This window comes from Astyanax mexicanus, chromosome 2, assembly GCF_023375975.1.
Source record: "Astyanax mexicanus isolate ESR-SI-001 chromosome 2, AstMex3_surface, whole genome shotgun sequence".
NCBI classification, from domain to species: Eukaryota; Metazoa; Chordata; class Actinopteri; order Characiformes; family Acestrorhamphidae; genus Astyanax; species Astyanax mexicanus.
In genome coordinates this window covers 53517770-53530684 of record NC_064409.1, presented here as the reverse complement: position 1 = coordinate 53530684, position 12915 = coordinate 53517770, and the positions used below count along the sequence as shown (strand labels likewise).

General features: G+C 37.3%; 1 protein-coding gene across 1 annotated transcript in view; it reads left to right on the top strand.

Annotated features, from left to right (window-relative positions):
- The window catches only part of wwox (WW domain containing oxidoreductase), a 322237-nt gene that overhangs the window by 23568 nt on the left and 285754 nt on the right, over window positions 1–12915 (top strand). The window contains exon 5 of the mRNA XM_007244266.4: window positions 99–205. Coding sequence (XP_007244328.2) covers window positions 99–205 — 107 coding nt within the window. The remainder of the gene's footprint in view (window positions 1–98; window positions 206–12915) is intronic.

Genomic DNA, 12915 nt, shown 5'->3' with positions numbered 1-12915 from the left:
TCGTGGCGTTATCTGAACAAGAAGACTAATCGCAATCATGTCATTTCCTTTCCTCTATTTCTCTCTCTCTCTCTCTCTCTCTCTTTCTCTCTGTGTAGGTTTTGAGACGGCGCGCTCCTTCGCTCTTCATGGGGCTCATGTGATCTTGGCCTGCCGGAATAAAGCTCGCAGCAGTAAAGCAGTTAGTCTGATTCTAGAGGAGTGGGTGAGTGTGATCATATATACACTTATACTTATGTGTATCAAGCAGGTGTTCTTTCTATTCTAGTTTTAGAATAAATGGATCAATAAAAATTATTTGAATTAAAATATTTTTTACACTAAATGACACTAATCATTTAAAGTTAAAACGTTTTTTTCATCACCTGTAAAGTTGTTAGGTTTTGTTCAGACAGCACAATGTAATAATCATAATGAGTAACACTAAATGTGGATGAATTAAAAAAGTTTTACTTATATAGCACTATACAATCAACAATTCTCTACACAATTTCACACTGATGAGAGGCAGCAGCCAATTTCATACTGCATACTCTCACCCAGAAACAACATATAGAAATGCGAACAGACATACATGCATTTGCTCATAAATACATATATACTCATATACACACACCAGAGCAATTTAGAGCAACCAATTCCAGGACGATCTAGTGTAACTGATTCACCTGGTCACCATGTTTATAGGCTGGGGGTGGAGACCCTCATCAAATCACAGTAACCAGAATTTGACTTTTTGGATGCACACTTCCCTGAAGACCAGACAAGGGTTTTATAAGGGTTGTGGAATTCTTCATCAGTTTAGTGCATAATCAGAATAACCAGTGCAATATTGTTGGTAATTTCATTATTTTATATTGTTTTTTTTTTCTTTTTCATTTTGTTTTTTTAGGGGGGTTGAATTCTGTTAATACTTCCCTACTGTGTGAGTTCATGTACTTTACTCTCACAAAAACATGCTGCTACATGTGTAGTCATGTGACATGGACACATTACAGTCTGCAACATGGAGGTGAACTGAAACACAGAGCCAACTGAGCAACTTGAGCAGCTTGCACCAATGAAAAATGCTGTGTATCTCATAATGAAGATAATTGTTTATTAATTGGAATTGAGGTCAAATTATTAATTAAGCTGAAGCTGATTTATATTCCTATAGGAATCATATATAAATAAATAGAAAATAATGCCACAAAGGAAAAATGCTATAAGTAACCCTGACATGGCTGCATACTGGTGTAATCCCATTGCTGAGTCCTTCAATTATGCTCTAAATTTTAAAAGAAAATTTGACTCACCGACACGTTTGTTGGTCCCAGCGTTGCAAGCAAATGAATTTAATGATCATTATATCTCAAATGTCTCTCACTAAAATAAAGAGATAATTTCAGCTCATGCTTGCATGTAAGGTGGAGCACTTTGACAGTTTTGCCTGTTTATGATATATAATATTTATTATATATAATATATTTATCCTTTAACGGTTAAAGAAGTGGGCTTGGGTCCAAAAGGTTGCCAAGGTTTGATCCCCTGGATCAGCATCAAAAGGGCAAAACCTTCCAGTTATGTGGTGGCTGCCCACTACCCACCTCAAAAGTGTATGCTTTTTTATATAGCAATTAATGGGTTAAATGTGGAGGCTTACTTTCATACAGTATGATCTACATCTTAACAGTAATCCAGTTATGATATTTAAAGCTGTATTAAGATTAAAATATCAATTAGCAATTAGAAATGACCTAACTGGTGGCTGTTTTAATAGCCTTTCTTCTTAAAAATAATCCTATCAAATGTGCTGTTGTTGGCTTCTGCTGAAACACACAGGTTTTAACAGGCTTTAAACGGCCGATGAATTGTGTTCGCCAGTGCAGCCAAACAGATTTTTGGCTTCTCTACAAATAGCGAATCTGTTTGTGGATGTTTTGCTTTTAGTAGTAGGTGATTAATAAGGGGAAGCTGCTTCGCTGAAGCGGTGTGAGGCTCTGCAGGCTGCGCTGAGGCAGATCTCTCTGATAGCCTGTGTTATTAGTGGGAGGAGAGAGCGAGGGCCGTCTGATAATTAACTCTGATTATTGCACTAATATTGTGGCACTCCTGACGCTCCCCTAGATTTATGACTGTGGGAAAATAAACAAATGAAATGTAGGTGCTGGAGCAGAAAGAATAAGCTATTACCAGCGCTGTAATTACAGCCGTCCCGAGACTGTGAATTAGTTGATTAATTACAGGATGCCGATAGATTACAGGGGAATCTAAAGCGCTTTAAAGCGGCTGAAATATCTAATTGAACAAAGGCCCTTCTCTGCACTGGATAATTCGTCAGCTCCGACAGCTTCAAATCACGGCATGTTTTAATAAATGTAGCTGAACTGCTCCGAGGCGTTTTACTCTCACACGCGCACACACACACACACACACACACACATGCAGAGGCTCTGCCATCTATATACACACACGCACATCCAAACACAACGCACTACTGAAGTAAGAGTCAGTGTTCTCAATTCTGATGATAGAATTTTTTTATTATAATATACAGCTCTAGAAAAAAATATCACTTCAGTTTCTGAATTTCTCTGATTTTGCTATTTATTGTATTGGTATATGTTTGAGTAAAATTAACGTTGTTGTTTTATTCTATAAACTACGAACAACATTTCTCCCAATTCCAAATAAAAATATTGTCATTTAAAGCAATTATTTGCAGAAAATGAGAAATGACTGGAATAACAAAAAGATGCAGAGCTTTCAGACCTCAAATAATGCAAAGAAAACAAGTTCATATTAATAAAGATTTTAAATCAGTATTTGGTGGAATAACCCTGTTTTTTAATCACAGTTCTCATGCATCTTGGCATGTTCTCCTCCACCAGTCTTACACACTGCTTTTGGATAACTTTATGCCACTTCTGGTGCAAAAATTCAGAGGTTTTCAATTTGGTAAAATGAAAGAAACTCATTTTAAAATTTTTGAGTGCTCTCTTCGTTTCTTATTTTTAAATACTTCCCTAAGCTTGTGATTAGTTTTTTAAGAACAAATTGAAACATTACAAAATAATTTTAAAATCCTTCATTTAATCATTTCCCACTCATTTCCCACTCTCCCGTTCAGAACGTGAGGGAGTCACATGGGCTATCATCTTGAAGAATGAGTGGATAAATAATGTCAAAAGAAGAGCTGATCACGTTAAGATTCTCATTTTCTGATTAAGAAATGTGGGATTTGATTTGACTCCTATATCACAGGCATTCCGGGATGAGTAATGAGAGCAGTAATATCGGAGTGAATCTCCTCGGCTGGAGACGTACTCGTACACTTCAGCAACGATATTAATAGAGTGGGGAAAGGACGGGATGAAGGAAATTAATCGTTAAAATGATGGATGAACTCTCCGAGTCTTCCCACGCTCGTGTTAAGGTTATTTTGATAAAGATGTATATTTTGAAGTCTCCTGGACATGAGGTCGGCGCGTGTGCTTCCTGGGTCAACTGGAATTCCGCGTGGGCTGGTTTGAGTGTTGCGAGAGCACTGGCTCTGATAACCTTTAACCCCTAGTCAAGTGATCAGGCCACCTAACGGCACAGCTAAACCCAGGCATGAGGCGTTCTTTTGTGCTCAGTACTGCTAATAATAATAATGCAAATTAATGGTACTTTTCAGATTATCACTCCCAAATATAATTATGATAAACAGTGTTATTGTAATTTTTTAAGACTATTTAATTTCATCTTTTTTTGGCAATTCCAACTGTGGGTCAGTGTTGCTAGTTGGCTAAAGGGTTTGCTTTTCTGATTTGTGGTTAGCTGTGGTCAGAGGTAATGCATTTAATTTTGTGGATGCAGATGTTGGAGTGAAAACATGGTCAAAGCTGTTCAGCTATGAATTTAGCCAAACTCAATGAAATGCTTGCTTTTCTCTCATTTTTTGCGCCGTCACACACATAAGACTTGTTTCTACATTACATTACATTTAGTGGATGCTGTTGTCCAAAGTGACTTTCTAGTAATGATGTACATTTAGCAATAAAGGACATAGAAGTTCAAGGCAAAAACTAAAAAAAAAATGTAGACAGGGCCTAAAGAAGGCCAGGGGAAAATAGTGGGATAGAGGAGGAAAGAAGGGGGCACAGGAAATTAGGTTAGAAGTAGTAAGTTTGTTAGAGGTGTTATGAGTAAGTAAGTGCTCTTTAATAAACTCCTGAAGACTGAGCTTTTCAAAGATAGTGAGGGATGCTCTGGTAGTGGAAGGTAGTTTGTTCCATCATTGGGGAACTCTGTATGAGAACAGTCTGGATTTCTTTGTGTAAAGTTTAGTAGAAAGCTCATAGAAAACTGGCTTAAAAGGCCGGGGTCAAAAATGTTGCTTATGATTCAGTGACTTCTTAAAAATTATTAATAATTAGTCATAATACATACGTAGAAAGGTCAACAATGACCTGTTGTTTGTCAAATAGCGAGCCACAGCCATCTATATTGTTGCCCTTTCTACGTATGTGTTATAATGATTATTACTTATTTTTAAGGCATTTACAACCTAATTAGTAACCATTTATAAACTAATTGTAAACCATTTATAAACCCTTTATAAAGTTAGTCTTATTTTAAAGTGCTACCGAAAATTTGCATAAAACCACAATGGCACAACTAGATTAAGTGAAAATGCAACTTTTTCAGTTGCAGAGCACTGTGGCTAAAGGCAAAGCTTATTTGCATAAAAGTGACAGAGCCCTTAAACGGCTCATTCTGGAAGGGACTGAAACTGGCTAGAATAGAGCCTAGAGAGGTTAGATCTATTTATGTGAGAGTGATTTTGTGCAAAGATCTTTGTGAACATGTTTTGTATAGCCCTTAGACCTATTCTAATTTTGTAAAAAGAGATATAATATGCCCTCCTTTAAATATTACTTATCTTCTCAGCAGATGTTCAGCAGATTTGTTTTGCCCATGCTGGGTGCCATTGTGCTGCTGTGCCATCGTGCGGGTGTGGGCAGTGTTCATGCGTTAGTTGCTCATTCTAAAAGGCTGTAAGGGTATATTTTTTGGTATATTTAGAGTGCAGCCAGGTTGCCAGGTCTTTAGGGTGCACTGCAGTTCCTTGCCTTCATGCAGACTCGCTTACTAATCACACTACAACCCCCCTCCCTCCCTCTGCACATGCTTTGCTAATGACAGCATAGCAGCTTACATCTGTAAAAGTGCAGTGTCACGCTGACTCAGCCTGGTCGGACACCTCAGCACACACAAACCTGTGAGCACACACACACACAAAGACACACACACACGCACACACTTCTTTGAGGTGTGTTCTGGATTGTTGCAGAATGGCCTCTCTCACTTTAACCTTTACCCTTGTGTCCAGGCTCGTCCATCTCTGCTGGCCTGATGTTCTGTGATTATCTGTAGTAAGAGGAGTTCCCAGATGCTCTGGGTTATCTGTGGTCAGGAGTGGATGAGGTTTATCAGGGGGGTTTGTTCTGAGGTCAGTGTGATGTGAACGGTCATTTGAAAGTCAGAAGGAAGATCACGGTCACAGTTATCTTCCTGCAGCCCTATCCTGGAGTCCCTAAGCTAAAACATGGGTGTACGATATAGACAAAAAAATGCAATGTGTGATAATGCTGTTTGATATTTCTGCTACCGATTTGAAACACGATACATTAGTTCAAGCTCATTTAATGTTTTTTCAGCACTTGGCTTGGCTGCAGTAATAGTTCCCAGGCTAAGAAGTAGTTCTCTACCTCACTCTAACTCAATCCGACTCCAGTCTAGTTATGTCATGTGAGCACAGTCTGCAGCAGGTAAAACAATTAGAGTTTGCTTATGTTTTACCTATGTTTTAACTAGGGGTGGGCAATGTTATATCGTATACAATATATCGTGACACAGAAATATCATGAAATTAAAAATCCATATCGTGATAATAGGGCTGTTCTGTCTTAAAGTAGTCTATTATTTACCGTGAAGCTTTAGGTGTATTTATTGTATAACTGTTTTAGTTTGCAGTTTATATGCATGCACTAAATATTCTGCAATATTATTTGCTGCCTTATATTATTTTATGCTGTATTATTTATTTTGCCACATTATGACTATACTGTTATACTATTATACTATATTCCTGAAATGAATGATTTAATTTAGTTTTCCTATATCGCCAAGTATATTGTTATCGCAAAAATACCCTGAAATATCGTGATATTATTTTAGAGCCATATCGCCCACCCCTAGTTCTTTCAATGTGTTTATCTTGAAAACGAAAGTGAGCGATAATGATAATTATACAGCTCTGGAAAAAAAAATGAGAGATCACTTAAAAATAATGAGTTTCTTTGATTTTATCAAATAACAAAAAAAACTCTGGATTATAATCAAGAGGAAGATGGATGATCACAAGCCATCAGACCAAGCTGAACTATTTGAATTTTTGCACCAGGAGTTATCAAAAAGCAGTGTGTAAGACTAGTGGAGGAGAACATGCCAAGATGCATGAAAACTGTGATCAAAAACCAGTTATTCCACCAAATATTAATTTCTGAACTCTTAAAACTTTATGAATATGAACTTGCTTTCTTTGCATTATTTGATAAATAAATGCTCTAAATGACAATATTTTTATTTGGAATTTGGGAGAAATATGTATAGGACAGATATACCTATAAATAGCAAAATCAGAGAAACTGATTCAGAAACTTTTTTTCCAAAGCTGTATATTCCATATATTACAAGGTTAATCTACAATTTACAGCTGGTAAAAAACACCTAAATCCGATTTTCTCATTAAATATGATTTTAATTTATCTTTTAATAAATATATGTGATTTTTTTTCTAAACAGTTTGAATTGTTTCGGGTTTCATCATTGTCAGCATTTCTGGACCTATCAAAAAGTTCCAGTTGAGGTAATCACTGAGAGTTCTAGATCACAACAAAAAAAGTTGGTTGTTATTCAGCCACGGCCAGTTCTTAGGTTTGTGTTCCTGGTTTCTTTTAAACTTTGTTTTTAAGCATTTTATTTTCTTTTGATATGCAGCAGGTTTGCGACACAAGCCTTCTAATTTCTAAAATGAGATGTTACCTTGTTATCCTGCCCCTGAAACATTCTCTCCCTGCTGTCATCCACCCTCCCTTCTACTCATATCCATTTTCCTGCCTTTCTCTTCACTGCTTTTTCTCCCTCCTCCCTGATGTGAAAGTAGAATTCAGAGTCACATTGGTGCACATTAGATATGTAACAATTTTTTATTTATACCACATATGAAAGTGGCCCAAATCAGAATAAAAAATTCAGTGTGTTAGTTGCCGTTCACACTGCCACACTTACAACACATACATGTCACATTTAATAAAAAAGGAACTGGATTTAGGCCACTTTTAACTGCAGTGTGAACATATCCAAAGTGTCTTTAAGCATAAGCTGTAAGCTCACGTGCTCTTATACGTATTATGCTGAAAATACTTAAATATTGAACTGGCGCTCCATCCAGGGGGTGATCCTGCCTCGTGCCCAATTGATTCTGGTTAGCCTCTCGACCCACCTTGACCCTGACCCGGAAAAAATGGATGGATGGATGGATTCTGAAGTATTTCTTTACATTACTACAATCTATTGATTTTTTTTTTTATTAGTGTTGAAGATCTTCTGTGGCATTGCCCCTAAAACATGGTATAAATCAGAGGTTTACTGGTCATAATCCTTTTCTAACATACGTACATCCTATTTATATAAATAGTCTTAGATGCTCACTTTTGAATATGGAGCTGAGTTCTAAAGAAATTCTTTGTGAAAGAAATAAAAGTAAAATTTGAAAATTGAAGATTTTTTCCTGTACTGAAATCCATTCTACTCCAGTTCAGACACTGAGATTAATTTTCCTGTATGTGGATGCAGGCCTGGCTTATATACTGAACTGCATGCCTTTTTAAGGAGACTGATTCCAGCTCTGCTATGTGGCAGGTGGAGCTGAGGATGCACAGGTTTAATATGGCAGACTCGTTGCTTTTAGTTGTCCCTGTGAAACTCTTAGTTAATCAGTCCCTGCCTTGTTGTTTGCTATTACGAGTGTGCTGTACAATTGGAGCACAGTTAGTGGTGTTTATGGGATTCAGCAGGCTGGGCTTTAAAAGTGTGCAGTGAGGCTACAATAAGAGGGGTAAGGCGTGACTCGGCAGATGTGCATTACTGAAGTACAGGTTCAGAATAAAACTACAGAGTGGTGAAGATGGATTTAATAAAGCTAGGATTAGGCCTGTCACAATAATTGCAATATCGATTTATCGTACAGTCAATGAACATGACCACATTAATATTTGATAATCGTGATATCGTCTGTATTGTGTTTCATTGTATGTTTGTGCATACATAAAACAGCGAACAGCGGTTTAGCCAGACTCCATACACACAGTGTAGACTAAAGTAGGTGAAGAAATAAGTATATAATTCCCAAACTAATTATAATAAATGATTCATTCAAAATTTTTCATCTTTAAAAGGTGCATCATTGTTTTTTTTTACGGTATTCTTTTATTATTATGTCAGTGGCATTTATTAGTCTTAAAATGACAAAAAAAATCGTGTATCGCAATAATTTCTGGGACGATATATCGTCCACAAAACATTCTTATCATGACAGGCCTAGCTCGGATAGATTTAGACCATGTTGTATATGTGTTCCACATTTCAGCCCCTGCCATAAAAATGTATCAAAGGCTGAAAAAAAATAAAAAATTGTATTATGTATTAAAGTAAGACTACTCGTCCCTTTTAATGATTTAACCTGGAAAAATACTGTATTTCTCTTCATGCCTCAAAATATAAACAATATACAGTATATGCATTGTACAGCCCTCTGTCTGTCTGTCTATCTGTTAATGTATATGGTATTGCATTGCTGTTTTCTTCTTTTTGACATGATGTAAATCTGGCAGTTGGCCTTTACAATTTGTAATTTATTAATAAAATAGTTCTGTACAGATTTAACATCCTAGTACCTGCCGTACACGTGTGGACATCGGATTTTGGATTGTCTAGACCACAACAAGGACCTTGTGTCCCCTTATGAGGCCATTATACTGTTACTGTTAGTGGTGGCAGAAGTGTTTAACACGCTACAGTTTCGATTTTGTTCATAAAATTAAATGAACAGTAAATACAGTCAATGTTTGGGTTTTTTACTTTGTGTCTTTGTGTTGAAGCAGCACTTCAAATGAGCCATATTGCTCAAAATTGTTGTTGTTTTTACTTTTGTCTTGCACTCATGCAAAAATGCTGCTGGATTGAGGCCCAAAATAAATATGTTGCACATCATTACTAATTGCGACTTCATTGTGTACTATCAAAATATAAAACTAAAGTCCTCATATGTGGACATTATTAAACAGACCAATGAAGATGCTTTAGAATTATTTAAAATGAATGTTTCTACGTTTAAAGTTTTTTGTAGATACTACTTTTTTTTACCCAAACAGAAGTGTATATATATATATATATATATATATATATATATATATATATATATATATATATATATATATATATATATATATATATATATATATATATATATATATATATATATGTGTGTGTGTGTGAGAGTGCAGGTTTTGGAAATAAAAATGCTCTTACTAGGTCTGCTCTCACTTAGTATTCCCTCCTCCTAAGGGCAGCTGTTGTGGTAAATGAGGGTCAAGCTGATGGTTAACAGTCAGAATGATGTGTGTGTATTGAATATGCGTGCATGTGTTTATGTGTGTGTGTGTTTGCGTGTATGCGAGTCTGCGTGCCTGTGAGTATCTGTGTGATTTAGTTTTCTTGATTGCCTGTAAAATTCTGCTTATCTCTGATTCATGGTCCCCTGAGAGTGGTTTAATAGAGTCTCGAGGGGGATGCATTTCTGATCAAGGCCTGTCGCTGTTGACCAGAATAACTTAGCTGCGTTTTTTTTCCCGCTTAAAACGTGTTTGCCTTTTTTTCCGCTGGTGTCAAAATGCTAATGAGGCACTTTGTAATCGTGTTAATTGCCCACCTAGCCTCGCGTTACCATATATTCATTGTTTTTGCAGAACTCTATTTACAATGGAGAGGGAAATTAACATGGCTGGTGTCGGCTGAGGATGCGCTGCGTTGTTAGGCTGTGCTTTGGAACCAATTAGGGTGAACCCTCCTCTCCATAGAGGTTTATTGAGAGAGCGAGTAGAGAAAGGCTCAACCTTGTAATGTGTAAAAAGCACATTAACATTGAGGCAGACAGACAGGCCAGTGTAATTAGATAAGTGACCATATTTAACTTTCCACATGCGATGCTGTCTGCTCTTGTCAAGCATGGCTCTTTATTCACAGCCCGAGAGTGGAGACGCTTTCTCCACTGGATGCTGCAGCCTAATGAGCTATTAACAAACAGATTGCTGTGTTGCTTCTAATTGCTGTGGTACATTTTATTTTCACTGTAGCACATTGCTTCCCTTCCCTCATGATCAATTTGGAAAATATACTGTGATATATAATTGAGTGGAGCTTGAGCTTTGATGAGAGAGAGAGAGAGAGAGAGAGAGAGAGGTAGTGAAAGAAGGAGGGCAAGAGAGTAAAAGTGTTCAATGTTGAGCGAAATGAATCTAAGCAGTGGGAAACTTCTCATATGATAGACTTTACTCAAGCAGTGTATTATCAGAATCATCAGCACAGTATAGATATATTGTAATTGTTGTTTAAATATATAACCTTATGTAACATATTACATATTTTTTTATAGAATAGATAAAAGCTTTTCTAATGGCAGTGCACATGTGGGGTACTTTTTTACTAATAATATTAAAAAGATAACATGTGCCTAAAATCGTATTTCTATTTAACATGGAAAGTTTACGAAAAGTTTTAATCAATGCAGGAGACCCTACACACACATCCTGCAGCCCAGTGCAGAATTCTTGAGACAGGAATAATAACACTTTTTGGGATGAAATCTGAAGTTGGTCTGTGTTCTTAAAATAAAATACTCGAACCGCCAAAACATATGTAGATTTCTTCTGACCAATCGTTCATCTTTCATGCAGATCACAGTCAAGGATCTTACTCTTATCAGAGTAAGGGGGGTGTGGCCTATATTCTGCATGCACATATGCTCAATTCAAACTGGATGTTGAAATCTTTATTTATTTTATTTTTTTGGTTTAAAGCTGATGTTTGTAAGTTTTGGGATTTGGAGGATTTAGGGCCCTCTCTGGTAAGAATGGGTAGTTGCACTGAGCATGCGGAAGAATCATTTTAAACTGGGCGGGTGTGATGCGGTCTTCTTTCAGAACGGATGAATCCGATTCCAGGTTATGTTCAGTCAGAGAGAGGGCCCTTTAAGATCACGGAGCTCTCTCCACTGTATCACATTCCTTTTTGGCTTTGAAGCTTGCTTCACGTTTCTTTAGTTTTGCTATGGGTGAATGAGCTATTGAGCTCTGAGTTTCCTCTTCTGAAGTCTCCATTGCTCCATCAGCCACTCGTGTTTAGTAAAACTGCGCAGGATCCTCTTTTAGAAGCTGTACGCGTGACGTAAGTACGTATAGACGCATTATGTGGCCAGAAGAACTCCCAGGAATTTAGGTTTATAATTTGAATGTTGTAATTTTTTATATATATATGTTCATAGTTAAAAAAAAATAATAATAAATCCACATGCATGTGATATATGATTATACCTGTATGGTGTGAACATTAACTAATTATCATTAGTACAAATTGTCTGAGCACAAAGCACATATTCAGATGCATACTGCACTGTGCCATATTGAACAGAATTTTTTTTGTTCTTTTGTATCGGGTTGTTGTTGTTTGTAATTGATCATTTAGTACAGCTGTGCTGTTCCCAAAATTCTCATAATATTGAATCAAGCATGTAAAATGCCAATAAATAAAATAAATCATAGTCCCTAATTTATTATCTAGATCTAGATTTATTATCTTTATTTCCAGTTTTTGAGTGCTAGAATTGTTACAATATAAATCACAATGTTTTTAGGTCTTTAGTCCACTACTCTTGTATTTACTGTCCACTTGGGCGCCACAGCTGTGCGTAACACTGAGTGAGTGTGGGACTCGAGCGCTGTCTCTCCTGCTACAGCGACTCAAACTGAAAATAGCCTGGTTGGTGAAGGTGCTGCTGAATGCACGTGCGCTCCTGAGCCTGGTTCACCCAGCGTCCTGCGTTTAGAGTCAGATGAGTTTGGAAGAGCAGCCTCGGAGCACGCGTGTGCTAACGTCCTGTGTCATGTTGACGCGCGGCTCCGGATGGTGGCCTTGATTGTGGCTGAAGGTTGGTGGATGGAGAAAGGAAGTGACAAGTCTGGAATGCTGACCACGGCTATTGCTGGACACCCTGGGGCCAAGGCACACTGCTCTTTTTGAGGCTGCCAGAACCCCTCGCAATCTGTGTGTGTGTGTGTGTGTGTAAGGGACACTTGGTGGAAAATATTATTGTCCTTTTCTGAGACAAAGAAGTGAGCTTCTCACTTCAGAGGAAATGGAGAATTTCAAGTTTCCCCCAATTTTTACAAATTGCAAGAACATTATTTCCACTCTGACTATGTGCCGTTTTTGTTATTTTCCTATTGTTTGTGTTGTTATTTCCAATTTACATAAACACGATATGAATATCTCTCCAATTTGCACAGTGTGTATCATCCCTGTTCCCTGCAGAGAGCACTTATAAACCTGTTGGAAAGAATGATTTCCAGCTTTTTCTCCTATTCCCCAGATGAAAGCTGGCTCTGCTCGCGATTTCTCTATCAGTAGCAGCTCTTTACTCTAGAGGAGCTGATGTGGCTTTCATAATGCATTCTCATTCTCCCGTACTTTACCTTTTCCCCTCTATAAAAGTCTCGGGTGGCTGATTTGGATTGAATAAGAGATGGAGATCACAGCTACTCTCTCTTC